Here is a 12,774-nt window from a genome sequence, read left to right as displayed (position 1 = left end):
TAAACAACTACATATTAACAATAACTTTAAATGTAAATGGATTAAATGATCCAATCAAAAGACATAGGGTAGCTGCTTGGATAAGAAAACAGGGCCCGTACATATGCTGTCTACAAGAGACACATCTTAAAACAAAAGATGCACATAGACTGAAGGTACAAGGATGGAAAAAAAATATTTCATGCAAATGGAAATGAAAAAAAAGCTGGGGTAGCAATACTTGTATCAGTATTGATGATATAAGTAGATGATATAAGTACAAAATGGACTTTAAAACAAAGACTATAATAAGAGATAAAGAAGGTCACTACATAATGATAAAAGGGAGCAATCCAACAGGAAGATATAACCATCATAAATATCTACACACCTAATATAGGAGCACCTAAATATATAAAGCAGACTTTGATGGATTTAAAAGGCGGTATCGGCCCTGGCAGGTTGGCTCAGTGGTAGAGCGTCGGCCTGGCGTGTAGAAGTCTCTCTTCCCCTTCCGCAGCCGAGGCTCTATTGGAGCAAAGATGGCCCAGGCGCTGGGGATGGCTCCTTGACCTCTGCCCCAGGCGCTAGAGTGGCTCTGGTCGCAGCAGAGCGACACCCCGGAAAGGCAGAGCATCACCCCCTGGTGGGCAGAGCATCGCCCCCTGGTGGGTGTTCTGGGTGGATCCCGGTCGGGCGCATGCAGGAGTCCTTCTGACTGTCTCTCCCCGTTTCCAGCTTCAGAAAAATACAAAATATATATATAAAGGCGGTATCAACAGCAATACTATAATAGTAGGAGATTTCAATACCCCACTAACATCACTAGATAGATCCTCAAGAAAGAAAACAAAGAAACAGCAGACTTAAAGGACAACTAGATCAACTTGACTTAATAGATATCTTTAGAACCTTTCACCCTAGGACAGCAGAATATACATTCTTTTCAAGTATATTCATGTATATTCTTTTCAAGTACATTCTCTACGATAGACCACATGTTAGGTCACAAAAGCAGTCTCAACAAATTTAAGAAGATTGAAATCATATCAAGCATTTTCTCTGATCACAATGGCATGAAACTAGAAATCAACCACAACAGAAAAACTCAAAAATACTCAAACACATGGAAACTAAATAGCATGTTATTAAATAACAAATGGGTTAACAATGAAATCAAAGAAGAAATTAAAAAATTCCTAGAAACAACTGATAATGAGCAAACAACAACTCAAAATTTATGGGACACAGCAAAAGCAGTCCTGAGAAGGAAGTTCATAGCACTACAGGCATTCCTTAAGAAGCTTGAAAAAGCGCAAATAAACAACTTAACCCTTCATTTAAAAGAACTAGAAAAAGAACAGCAAGTAAGGCCCAGAGGTAGTAGAAGGAAGGAAATAATAAAGATCAGAGCAGAAATAAATGACATAGAAGCTAAAGAAATACAGAGGATCAATAAAACCAAAGATTTTATTATTCTTTGAAAGGGTAAACAAAATCGATGAACCTTTAACAAGACTCACCAAGAAAAGAAGAGAGAGGACTCAAATAAAATTAGAAATGAGAGTGGAGAAATAACAACCTACACAACAGAAATACAAAATAATGTAAGAAAATACTATGAAGAACTGTATGCCAAAAAATTAAACAACCTAGGTGAAATGGACAAATTCCTTGAAACATATAATCTTCCAAAAATCAATCTGGAAGAATCAGAAAACCTAAACAGACCGATTACAACAAAAGAGATCAAAACAGTTACCAAAAAGCTCCAAAAAAACAAAACTCCTGGGCCCGATGGCTTCACTGGTGAATTCTACCAAATATTCAAAGAAGAACTAACTCCTATCCTTCTCAAGCTATTTCAAAAAATTCAGGAGGAAGGAACACTTCCAAGTTCCTTTTATGAGGCGAGCATAATTCTGATTCCAAAACCAAGCAAAGACAACACAAAGAAAGAAAATTATAGGCCAATATCCCTGATGAATTTAGATGCTAAAATCCTCAACAAAATATTAGCAAACCGGATCAAGCAATACATGAAAAAAATCATACATCATGATCAAGTGGAATTTATTCTGGGGAGGCAAGGATGGTACAACATTTGTAAATCAATTTATGTGATTTACCACATAAACAAAAGGAAGGAGAAGAACCACATAATTTCAATAGATGCAGAAAAAGCATTTGATAAAATCCAGCACCCATTTATGATCAAAACTCTTAACAAAGTGGGAATACAGGGAACATACATCAACATGATAAAGGCTATCTATGACAAACTCACAGCCAACATTATAATTAATGGACAAAAATTAAAAGCAATTCCCCTAAAACAGGGGTTGGGAACCTATGGCTCACGAGCCAGATGTGGCACTTTTGGTGGCTGCATCTGGCTCGCAGACAAATCTTTAATAAAAATAATAATAACATTAAAAATATAAAACATTATCATGTATTACAATCCATTCATTTCTTACCGCTCATGTTCATGGTTGCAGGTGGCTGGAGCCAATAACAGCTGTCCTCTGGGACAACACCAAATTTTTACTGGATAATGCATAACGTACATGGGTCGTTGTATGGCTCTCATGAAATTACATTTTAAAATATGTGGTATTCATGGCTCTCTCAGCCAAAAAGGTTCCCGACCCCTGCCCTAAAATCAGGAACAAGGCAGGGGTGTACCCTTTCACCACTCTTATTCAACATAGTACTGGAAGTTCTAGTTATAGCAATCAGACAAGAAGAAATAAAAGGCATCCAAATTGGCAAAGAAGAAGTAAAACTATCATTATTTGCAGATGATATGATACTGTATATAGAAAACCCTAAAGTCTCAGTCAAAAAACTACTGAACCTAATAAACGAATTCAGCAAGCTGGCAGGATATAAAATTAATACAAGAAATCAGAGGCACTTTTATACACGAATAATGAACTCTCAGAAAGAGAAATTAAGGAAACAATCCCCTTCACTACTGCAACAAAAAAAAATAAAGTACTTAGGAGTAAATTTAACCAAGGAAGTTAAAGACTTGTACTCAGAAAATTATAAAACATTGATAAAAGAAATCAAGGAGGAGACAAACAAGTGGAAGCATATACCGTGCTCATGGTTAGGAAGAATAAACATAATTAAAATGTCTATATTACCCAAAGCAATTTATAAATTCAATGCAATACCGATTAAAATACTAATGGCATACTTCAAAGATAGTACACATATTCCAAAAATTTATATGGAACCAAAACAGAACACGAATAGCATCAGCAATCTTGAAAAAGAAGAATAAAGTGGGAGATATCACACTTCCTGATATCAAGTTATACTACAAGGCCACTGTACTCAAAACAGCTTGGTACTGGCATAAGAACAGGCATATAGATCGATGGAACAGAACAGAGAACCCAGAAATAAACCCACATCTTTATGGACAACTGATATTTGACAAAGGAGGTAAAGACAGTGGAGTACAAACAGTCTCTTTAACAAAGGGTGTTAGGAAAATTGGACAGCTACCTGCAAAAAATGAAACTAGACCACCAACTTACACCATGCACAAAAATAAACTCAAAATGGATAAAGGACTTAAATGTAAGTCGTGAAACCATAAGTATCCTAGAAGAAAACTTAAGCAGTAAGCTCACTGACATCTATTGCAGAAATATCTTTGCTGAATTATCTCCACAGGCAAATGAAATAAAAGGATAAACAAATGGGACTATATCAAACTAAAAAGCTTTTGCACAGCTAAAGACAATATGAACAGAATAAAAAGACAAACCACACAATGGGAGAACATATTCGACAATATATCTGATAAGGGATTAACAACCAAAATTTATAAAGAACTTGTAAAACTCAATACCAGGAAGACAAACAATCCAATCAAAAAATGGGCACAAGAAATGAATAGACACTTCTCCAAAGAGGACATACAGAGATGGCCAATAGGCATATGAAAAAATGCTCAACATCACTAATCATTAGAGAAATGCAAATTAAAACCACAATGAGATACCACCTCACACCAGTCAGAATGGTGCTCATTGACAAAACAACACACAATAGGTGCTGGCGAGGATGTGGAGAAAGGGGAACCCTCCTGCACTGCTGGTGGGAATGCAGACTGGTGCAGCCACTGTGGAAAACAGTATGGAGATTCCTCAAAAAATTAGAAATGGAACTGCCCTTTGACTCAGCCATCCCACTTATAGAAATATATCCGAAGGACACATCACCGACTGAAAAAAAAAAAAAAGCACTCCCATGTTTATGGCAGCATTGCTTACAATAGCGAAGATCTGGAAACAGCTCAAGTGTCCATCAGTGGACGAGTGGATTAAAAATCTGTGGCTCTGTGGTAGAGCATCAGCCTGGCGTGCAGGAGTCCCGGGTTCGATTCCTGGCCAGGGCACACAGGGGAAGCGCCCATCTGCTTCTCTACCCTTCCCCCGCTCCTTCCTTTCTGTCTCTCTCTTCCCCTCCAGCAGCCGAGGCTTCATTGGAGCAAAGTTTGCCCGGGTGCTGAGGATAGCTCCATGGCCTCTGTCCCAGGCACTAGAATGGCTCTGGTTGCAACAGAGCGACGCCCCAAATGGGCAGAGCATCGCCCCCTGGTAGGCATGCCGGGTGGATCCTGGTCGGGTGCATGCGGGAGTCTGTCTGACTGCCTCCGGTTTCCAACTTCAGGGAAGAAAAAAAAAAAAGCTGTGGTACATATATACTATGGAATACTATGGGGCTATAAAAAAGAAGGAAATATTACCTTTTGCAACAATGTGGAGGTACCTGGAAACTATTATGTTGAGTGAAATAAGCCAGGCAGAGAAAGAAAAATATCATATGACCTCACTCATTTGAGGAATCCAAGGAATAATGAAAACTGAGGAACGGAATTGAGACAGAGGGGAGATCAAAGGGACCAGAGGAAAAGAGGACAGAGGGAAAGGGGAAGATAGAATGGGATAAACCTGAAGGGAAGGGGGAAGGGCGCTGTATGGAGGGGGGCAAGGGAGATGTTGGGAATAGGGGGGAGGGGGAATGCATTCGGGGGTGACCCTAGAATCTATATAAACACAATTAATAAAATAAAATAAATAAATAAACAAAAAATTTTTAAAAATGACTTGAGCAGGGGTTACTGGCTTGGCTGGAGCCCCCCCCCCCCCCATGAAGGCACATATGAGAACATGCTCAATGAACAACTAAGGTGCCACAACTACAAGTTGATGCTTGTCATCTGTCTCCCTTTCTGTCTTCCTGTCTGTGCATCTCTCTCTTGTTTAACTCTTTGAGTAGTGAGTTTTTTTCATGCTTGCTGATCCCTGGGAGTGAGTTCTTTTTCAAAAAGTGAATTTAGTTTCAGTTCCAGTTTAATTAACTTAAAATCATGTTTGTTTGATAAACAATTTATTGAAACAAGAAGAACATACAATTGCCTTTTTTGGGGGGGGGGGGTTCTGAAGCTGGAAACGGGAAGGCAGTCAGACAGACTCCCACATGCGCCCGACCAGGATCCACCAGCACGCCCACCAGGAGGTGATGCTCTGCCCCTCCGGGGCATCGCTCTGTCACAACCAGAGCCACTCTAGCGCCTGGGGCAGAGGCCAAGGAGCCATCCCCAGCACCTGGGCCATCTTTTGCTCCAATGGAGCCTCGGCTGCGGGAGGGGAAGAGAGAGAGAGAGAGGAAGGAGAGGGGGAGGGGTGGAGAAGCAGATGGCGCCTCTCCTGTGTGCCCTGGCCGGGAATCGAACCCGGGACTTCCGCACGCCAGGCCGACACTCTACCACTGAGCCAACCGGCCAGGGCCTTACAATTGCCTTTTTTTTAATGTTGCCTTACACATTTTTAAAACAAAAATTTTTGTATGACATTCTCTGGATGCTCAGGAGGCACTATGTATGACATACATGAATGTTTGTACTACTCAAAGGGTTAAAAAAATAAGAGGGAGACACAGCCAATAAGGTAGATGACAGATTCAAGATCCAGAAAGACTTCAAGAAGCTGAGAAAAAATAATATTCTACAGGAATATATATCAGATCCTACACCTAGACCAAAAAAAATGAACGAGAAAACAAGGGAAACCAGGGCTTCACAACAGCATGCATAAAGCTAAATTAGAAGGCAGCTAAAACCACAAGCATAATGTAAGTTAGTGGTGTGGAACAGTAAGAAGAGCTAGTGAGACTTCCTCCTTAAGAACCCAACTTGAAGCTGTGCTGGACTGAGCAAGTTCGGAAACAGATGTTGTCCCTGAAGACAAATGGACACATGTTGAAAACTTCAAAAACTGACAAATGAAACAGTGTTGACAGAACTAAGGACTCAGGCTACAGCCGAGAATGCATACTGACAGCTGGTAGGCAGTATCTAGAGAGCAGATGGGCTTAGTTCATCCTGATCAGGGTATTAGAACTACCAAAAATTTCCCATGAAAATCTGGATTTCTGTTTTTCTTAGGGGAAAGAAAGTCTGGCTGTACCTGAAGGAAGGTTGGTAGTCAAGCTCCCTCAGTGATGGCCGGTCTACCTCCTACTGTCTGACACCTGGATACCAGGCCTACCATAAATGAGCCTGCAAGCGTTCGAGTTGCAGCTGCTACTCCAGAGAACAAGAGCCAACGGGCAAACACAAAAGCTGTGCCCCAATACCTGAAAGGTTACATATGGGCTAGTGACACAATGAAGGACTATTCCAGGGAAATACGACCAGGGGACAAGGTATAGGAAGGCTCAACATAGAAAATCTTCTTCTCCTACAAATGGAACAGGCTGCCTGTGTATGTGGCCTCTCCTTGCTGAAAAAGGGTAAATTGAGGTCACCCCTGATCAGGGTTTCAAAGAAGGCTGGTTAAAGAACTAGACTGGACCGCATCCCTTTCAAGCCTGGGTTTCTCTGAGCTTTATGACTGTCAGTGCCCATCTACCATGGAGAGCACACTGCGCTGGGCCAGCATGCTTTTCATGTAAGGAAAGCACTGGCTTCACAGTACGATTGTAGAACTTACTGTTTCCATGTCAACTAAACACAGGCTTTGCTGAAAAATCATTAGCTGGTCCTCTCAGGAAGTTTAATTTAGAGTAAATATAAGAAAACCTGATTATTTCATTACTATTGAGAAGTAAGGGCTACTCCTGCCTTGAAGTCATTCCAAGTTATCATGTTTGGGATTACAAGGAGGTATCATGGCATACTGGGCAGAAAACCAGAAGAGAAGGTGTGCTTGGGAAAACTCCATCTTCCCAGTTACAACTGAATTTCAGATAAACAACAAAATTTTCTACTGTAAGTCTGTCCAAAATATTACACAGGATATACTTATATTAAAAATAATTCATTGGGGCCTGATCAGGTGGTGGCACAGTGGAGAGAGCATTGGACTGGGTTGCAGAGGACCTAGGTTTGAAACCTCGAGGTCACTGGCTTGAGTCTGGGATCATAGACATGACCCCATAGTTGCTGGCTTGAGCCCAAAGGTCACTGGCTTTCTGAAGCCCAAGGTCACTGGTTTGAGTCCAAGGTCGCGGGCCTGAGCAAAGGGTCACTCGCTCTGCTGTACCCCCCCCCCCCGTCAAGGTATTGAACAACTAAAGTGCCACAACGAAGAATTGGTGCTATCTGTCCTTATCTGTCCCTCTCTCTGACTCTCTCTGTCAATAATAATAATTATTATTATTATAAATGCATTGGTGAAAACTTTATCTTTCTAGACCTCAGTTCACTCATCTTTGAAATGGGCATAAAACTTAGCCACATCAACTCTAGATTGCCGTACAAATCAAAAGAAATAATGTATGTAAAGGTGCTCTGACAACTATACAGGTTTATATAAATGCGTGGACTTTACAATACAAACACAGACCTGGAATGTGTTGCATTCATTTTATCTGATATGCATTTTGCCTTCTTGGTATAAGAATCTGAATCAGTCTACCCATTTACCCAGTGACCCATGTATTCATCTATTTACCTGCTTCTCTACGTACTTCTCAAATCTCAGTTTTCCAAAGCCTCCCATGTTAGGGAGTGAGGCATGATTTCCCAGTGTGGTATCAATGTATGCTAAATGTGCGCTATAGCTCAGTGATCTACCCACGTACCCAGAGGGAAAGGGGTATACAGGTGCAAATGAGCCCCGGGGGGAGCTCCTTTCCATCTCTTAGCTGACAACTGCATTAGGGTTTAATTCCCCTCAGCCGCATTACTGGGGAGCTAATGGACCCTCCATGACCCTCAGCTCCTTGGAACAAGCCTGCTTCTGACATTCTACTTCACGAAACCATATGAAACTGCTGTGTTTTGAATGTCAAAACCAATCAAAATATCAGCTACGGCCCAACCTTATATATCCAGAATTCTTTATGTATTCATTTAATTAGGGAGGCAGAATGAAGTCCTCACGAAGGTTATCAAACTTTATCCAGGTAAGGCACAGGGAAGATCAATTTTCTGCCAAATTAATGGTTTAAATCTGACATTCTCACTGGAACACTTGGCTCACTTAAATAGATATTTGTTCTTTTCTATTCCAGATGCCCCATGTCTTACTTAGAAAGGAGCTGCCACATTCCACACACCAATTGGCTCAAGTACCCATTTTTATACATGAATGTCAACAAGAGAAGGAGCTGTTACCTAAAAAATCAGTGCCATGAAAGTACCCAAGAGCCAGATACAAAGGAAGATGTGATCTATAGTTTTAAAATGTAAAATGAAAAGTCAAGGAAAATATGTATGCTGATAAATTCCAAACAGATAGGTGAGACTCAATCCCTTCAGGGAAATTTTAAAGTGCTGAGTTGTGCTGCTCCTAGCTATGACTAGTACTCTGACTTTATTTATTAAAGGTTACTCTGAACCATGCCTACTCAGTTTTAACAGATCTATCTGCACAATAGTTCCTTAAGACTCCTTATGCAAATACTAGTTTACAAACTAGGTAAAGATTCATGCAAACTACTAGGGTTATATAAATAAAATTCCTTTATAATTAAATTTTAGGAAGACTGCAGGGATTTAGTATTAACATTCCATGTTATTTAAAATGTAATTAATTTCCAGTGCAATAAATTAAAGAGGTAGCCATTACTTTTAATGGGAATTATGGAAACTTACTTGTATATTCATATATTTGTTTACAAAGTAATATAAATATCATTGCTAGATTTTGCAAACATCAAGAAAAATGAGGTAAAATGTTATCAAATTGAATAACAAATACGTGCAATCACAAGAATGAGCTTACCTGTAATACAAATTTCTGATCTATGTATTTTTTGGCAATGCTGGGTTGGAATTCTTGGCTTTCCAAAAATCGTATGAAAAATTCATATACAAGCTGTAACAAACAATTAAATTCAAATTATTATTCACTGAGTACAGTATCAAAAACCATGAAAAGCCTGTGATGCTAAAACTGACAGGTCTTAAATGCTAACTGAAACTAGTATAATATAATACATCAACTATAATATTTTTACAAGTCTATAAAAGAAAATATGACATGTCTTAGAAAATTGGGTTTTAACATAAATCAATTAGCTATACTAGCCTTTCACTGTGGCTCACAGTTGCTGTTTTTTTTAACTTTTTAAATTAAATATTGGAAAATACAGCCAAACACAACAAATAAAGACTCCTGTAATCTTGCCACTCCGAGACAACCATTAAGATTTTAATGTATAAACCTCCCAAATTTTCTTTATAGTTCTACAACACACCAATGTATTGTAAACATATTTTATATAGTTCTGTAAACTACTTTTACCATCTAAACCAGTATTTTTCAACAGTTGTGTTGCAGCACACTGGTATGTTGCAAGAATTTTTAAAACATGCAATACCTATTTAGTCAGGGGCACTGACCTCTTTTTCCTTAGACTGTCAAATAAAAATAAATAAATAAATAAATAAATAAATAAATAAATAAATAAATAAATAAGCAAGCCAGCACAACAATAGCTATTTGGTATGAATGCCTTGTCTTGAACCATAAAAATATAGGTCTTACAATAGAGTTGGATCTTATTAGTCATGTCGCATAATAAGGTTGCATCTGATTGGTTAATAATTCTTGGTACCAGAAATCCTTATATACAAGTATAGGTTCCTGATTTTTTTCAAAGTCACTTCGGAACAAAAAAGGGGAGGTGATTACTATTTTTTTCCTGTAAATCAATCAAAATTATACATTTTATCAGATTTGCAGAAATATATATTTTCTTGTGCCACGGAATATTAGTAATTATTTTATGTGTGCCATGAGATGAAAAAGGTTGAAAATTGCTGATCTAAACAATATATTATGAACAATTTATGTTAACAATATCTAAGCCATTTTTCTTAGTAGCTACAAGTAGTCCATTATAATCTATGCTCGGACATTTAAACAGTTTTAAATTACTTCTCTATCAAATTATGCCACAAGTACATCATATAGTATACATCAGTATGCACTTGCTCAACTATTTTATGAGGAAATACTTCTAGAAGTGGAATTGCTAGAGGAAAAGATATTCAAACATTCCAGAATTCTGAATAATCATTGACAAATTTCCTTTCAGAAAGTTTACAGCAATTTATACTCCTCTAAGCAACATGCGATGGCAGAATATTCTCACCTGCAAAGAGTAAGAATATTCTCAACTGAAGTGACAACCTTGAATAACTGTTCTGATAAACAGTAGGGGATCACTGTTTATGTTCTTCGCATAATAAATCTATGTTAAAGTATACACAAGATCCTAGTATAGTACACAACTGTATATTAACCCAGAACTTGTAAGAGACAGACACTTAGGTTAGAAGTCTAGGCTCTTTCCCTTACTAACTGTGTAACCCTAGGTAAATAAATTTCTCTAAATTCTTTCTTCAACTATAAAGTGAGGTTGACAATCCCTAAGATTAAATGTGAAATACATACAAAGCCCTCTGCACAGAGACTCACATCACCATTGTTACTATTGCCTAAAACAGCATTCTCAAAATTTTTAGACTCACTTAACATTTAAAAATGATTAAAGACTCAAAAAAGCTTTTGTTTATATATAACATAGTATATTTAGATTATAGTATATATATTTAAAAATAAAAACAGAGCTTTACATATGTATTTATTATTTCATTTTAAAACAATAAAACACATTACATGTTAACATAAATCATATTTTTATAAAAATAACTTTATTTGTCCAAAATATCATTGAGAAGGGAGGCACTGCTTTTTCTTTTTGCAAATCTCTTTATTCAATCTGTATTCAATCTGTTTAGGTTGAAGTATACAAAGAAAGTCAATCCTCACACCGATCTAGCCATATGAAAAAAGGAACATATTTTCTGTCTTTTCACATAATTGAGGATAGTCTTCTTTGATACCACACTACAACTCCACAAACAGTTCTTTCTTAAAGATGAGCTGCAATGCAGATTGTGAAACCACATCAATGAACTTTTCATACTCTGTTACACTCAATTCCATAGTCTATTTTGCATTTTCAATGAATCTTTACTCGTGTGGTTTCCTACTATCATTTATTGGCCAACTGGAAAATATTGGTTCACTGTATTATATAGGATCTTTAAATGTTGACACAATTCATTAGTCACATTCTTTAGTATGTCCAATTTTATCAAAAAAATTTAAGCTTTTGGAATCTGTAAAGTTCAAGGTGACAGATACAAAATAGATAAGTTTCTCACATTTTAATTCTAAATTTTGCTTGAATGTACTGATTTTATTAGTGGTAATAATTGTTTTCTTTGTCCATTTCAGAAAAAATAAACCCCAAATACCCAAGTTGGAATAATCCTGCTCTGTCAGGCATTCCTTTAGGTAAAAACGATATTTCATGAAAAAACAGTTTAGTCTGCAGCTCAAAGCACTCACAAGTGCTTCTGCACAGACATCCTCATATTTCTGTGATCAGCAGCTGGGCTTTATACTTCCCATTTCTTCATAAAGAATATTTTTAAAATGTGTATTCAGCCTGACCAGGTGGTGGCGCAGTGGATAGAGCGTCGAACTGGGATGCAGAGGACCCAGGTTCAAGACTCCAAGGTCGCCGGCTTGAGCGTGGGCTCATCTGGTTTGAGCAAAAGCCCACCAGCTTGAACCCAAGGTCGCTGGCTCCAGCAAGGGGTTACTCAGTGTACTGGAGGCCCACAGTCAAGGCACATATGAGAAATCAATCAATGAACAACTAAGTGTTGCAGCGCGCAATGAAAAACTAATGATTGATGCTTCTCATCTCTCTCCGTTCCTGTCTGTCTGTCCCTGTCTATCCCTCTCTCTGACTCACTCTCTGTCTCTGTAAAAAAAAAAAAAAAAAAGGTATTCAATGGTCAAAATTCAATAAAATTAATAATTTTTGCTGCTTCAAGGACATTCCTAACTAAAACTGCTCTTCTTTAAAATTGCAAGTATGTGGCAGAGAAGAGTAAGTCTGCTCGGCCAATCTGACACAAGCTCCTTGATTTGTGCTAAGGCAACAGCAATTGCAACCACTGTCACTTTTACAACTATTAGTGAAAATGTCAACGGTGAAAAGAAGTAAATAGAGTATTATTATAAAACTAGTTTTGACATTGCAGGTCACTGAAAATCAGGTCTCAGGTCCTCCCAGGAGTCTGCAGATACCACTAACCCAAATGTATCATATAGTCTTCTAACTTCAGACACAAATTTAACACTTAAATTAAGGATTCACATTAGCATTTTAATTCTTTATAAAACTGTGTGTGTGTGTGTGTGTGTGTGTATATATATATATATATCACATAGACAC

General features: G+C 38.0%; 1 protein-coding gene across 5 annotated transcripts in view; it reads right to left on the bottom strand.

Annotated features, from left to right (window-relative positions):
• PPP2R5E (protein phosphatase 2 regulatory subunit B'epsilon) overlaps window positions 1–12,774 on the bottom strand; it is a 166,813-nt gene that overhangs the window by 35,530 nt on the left and 118,509 nt on the right. For all 5 annotated transcript variants that reach the window (XM_066342796.1, XM_066342795.1, XM_066342794.1 and 2 more), the window contains one exon: window positions 9,237–9,329. In XM_066342796.1, coding sequence (XP_066198893.1) covers window positions 9,237–9,329 — 93 coding nt within the window. The remainder of the gene's footprint in view (window positions 1–9,236; window positions 9,330–12,774) is intronic.

Source organism: Saccopteryx leptura, chromosome 6, assembly GCF_036850995.1.
Source record: "Saccopteryx leptura isolate mSacLep1 chromosome 6, mSacLep1_pri_phased_curated, whole genome shotgun sequence".
Classification (NCBI taxonomy): Eukaryota; Metazoa; Chordata; class Mammalia; order Chiroptera; family Emballonuridae; genus Saccopteryx; species Saccopteryx leptura.
The sequence above is the reverse complement of the archived record's forward strand: the minus strand, read 5'-3'. Positions and strand labels throughout refer to the sequence as shown.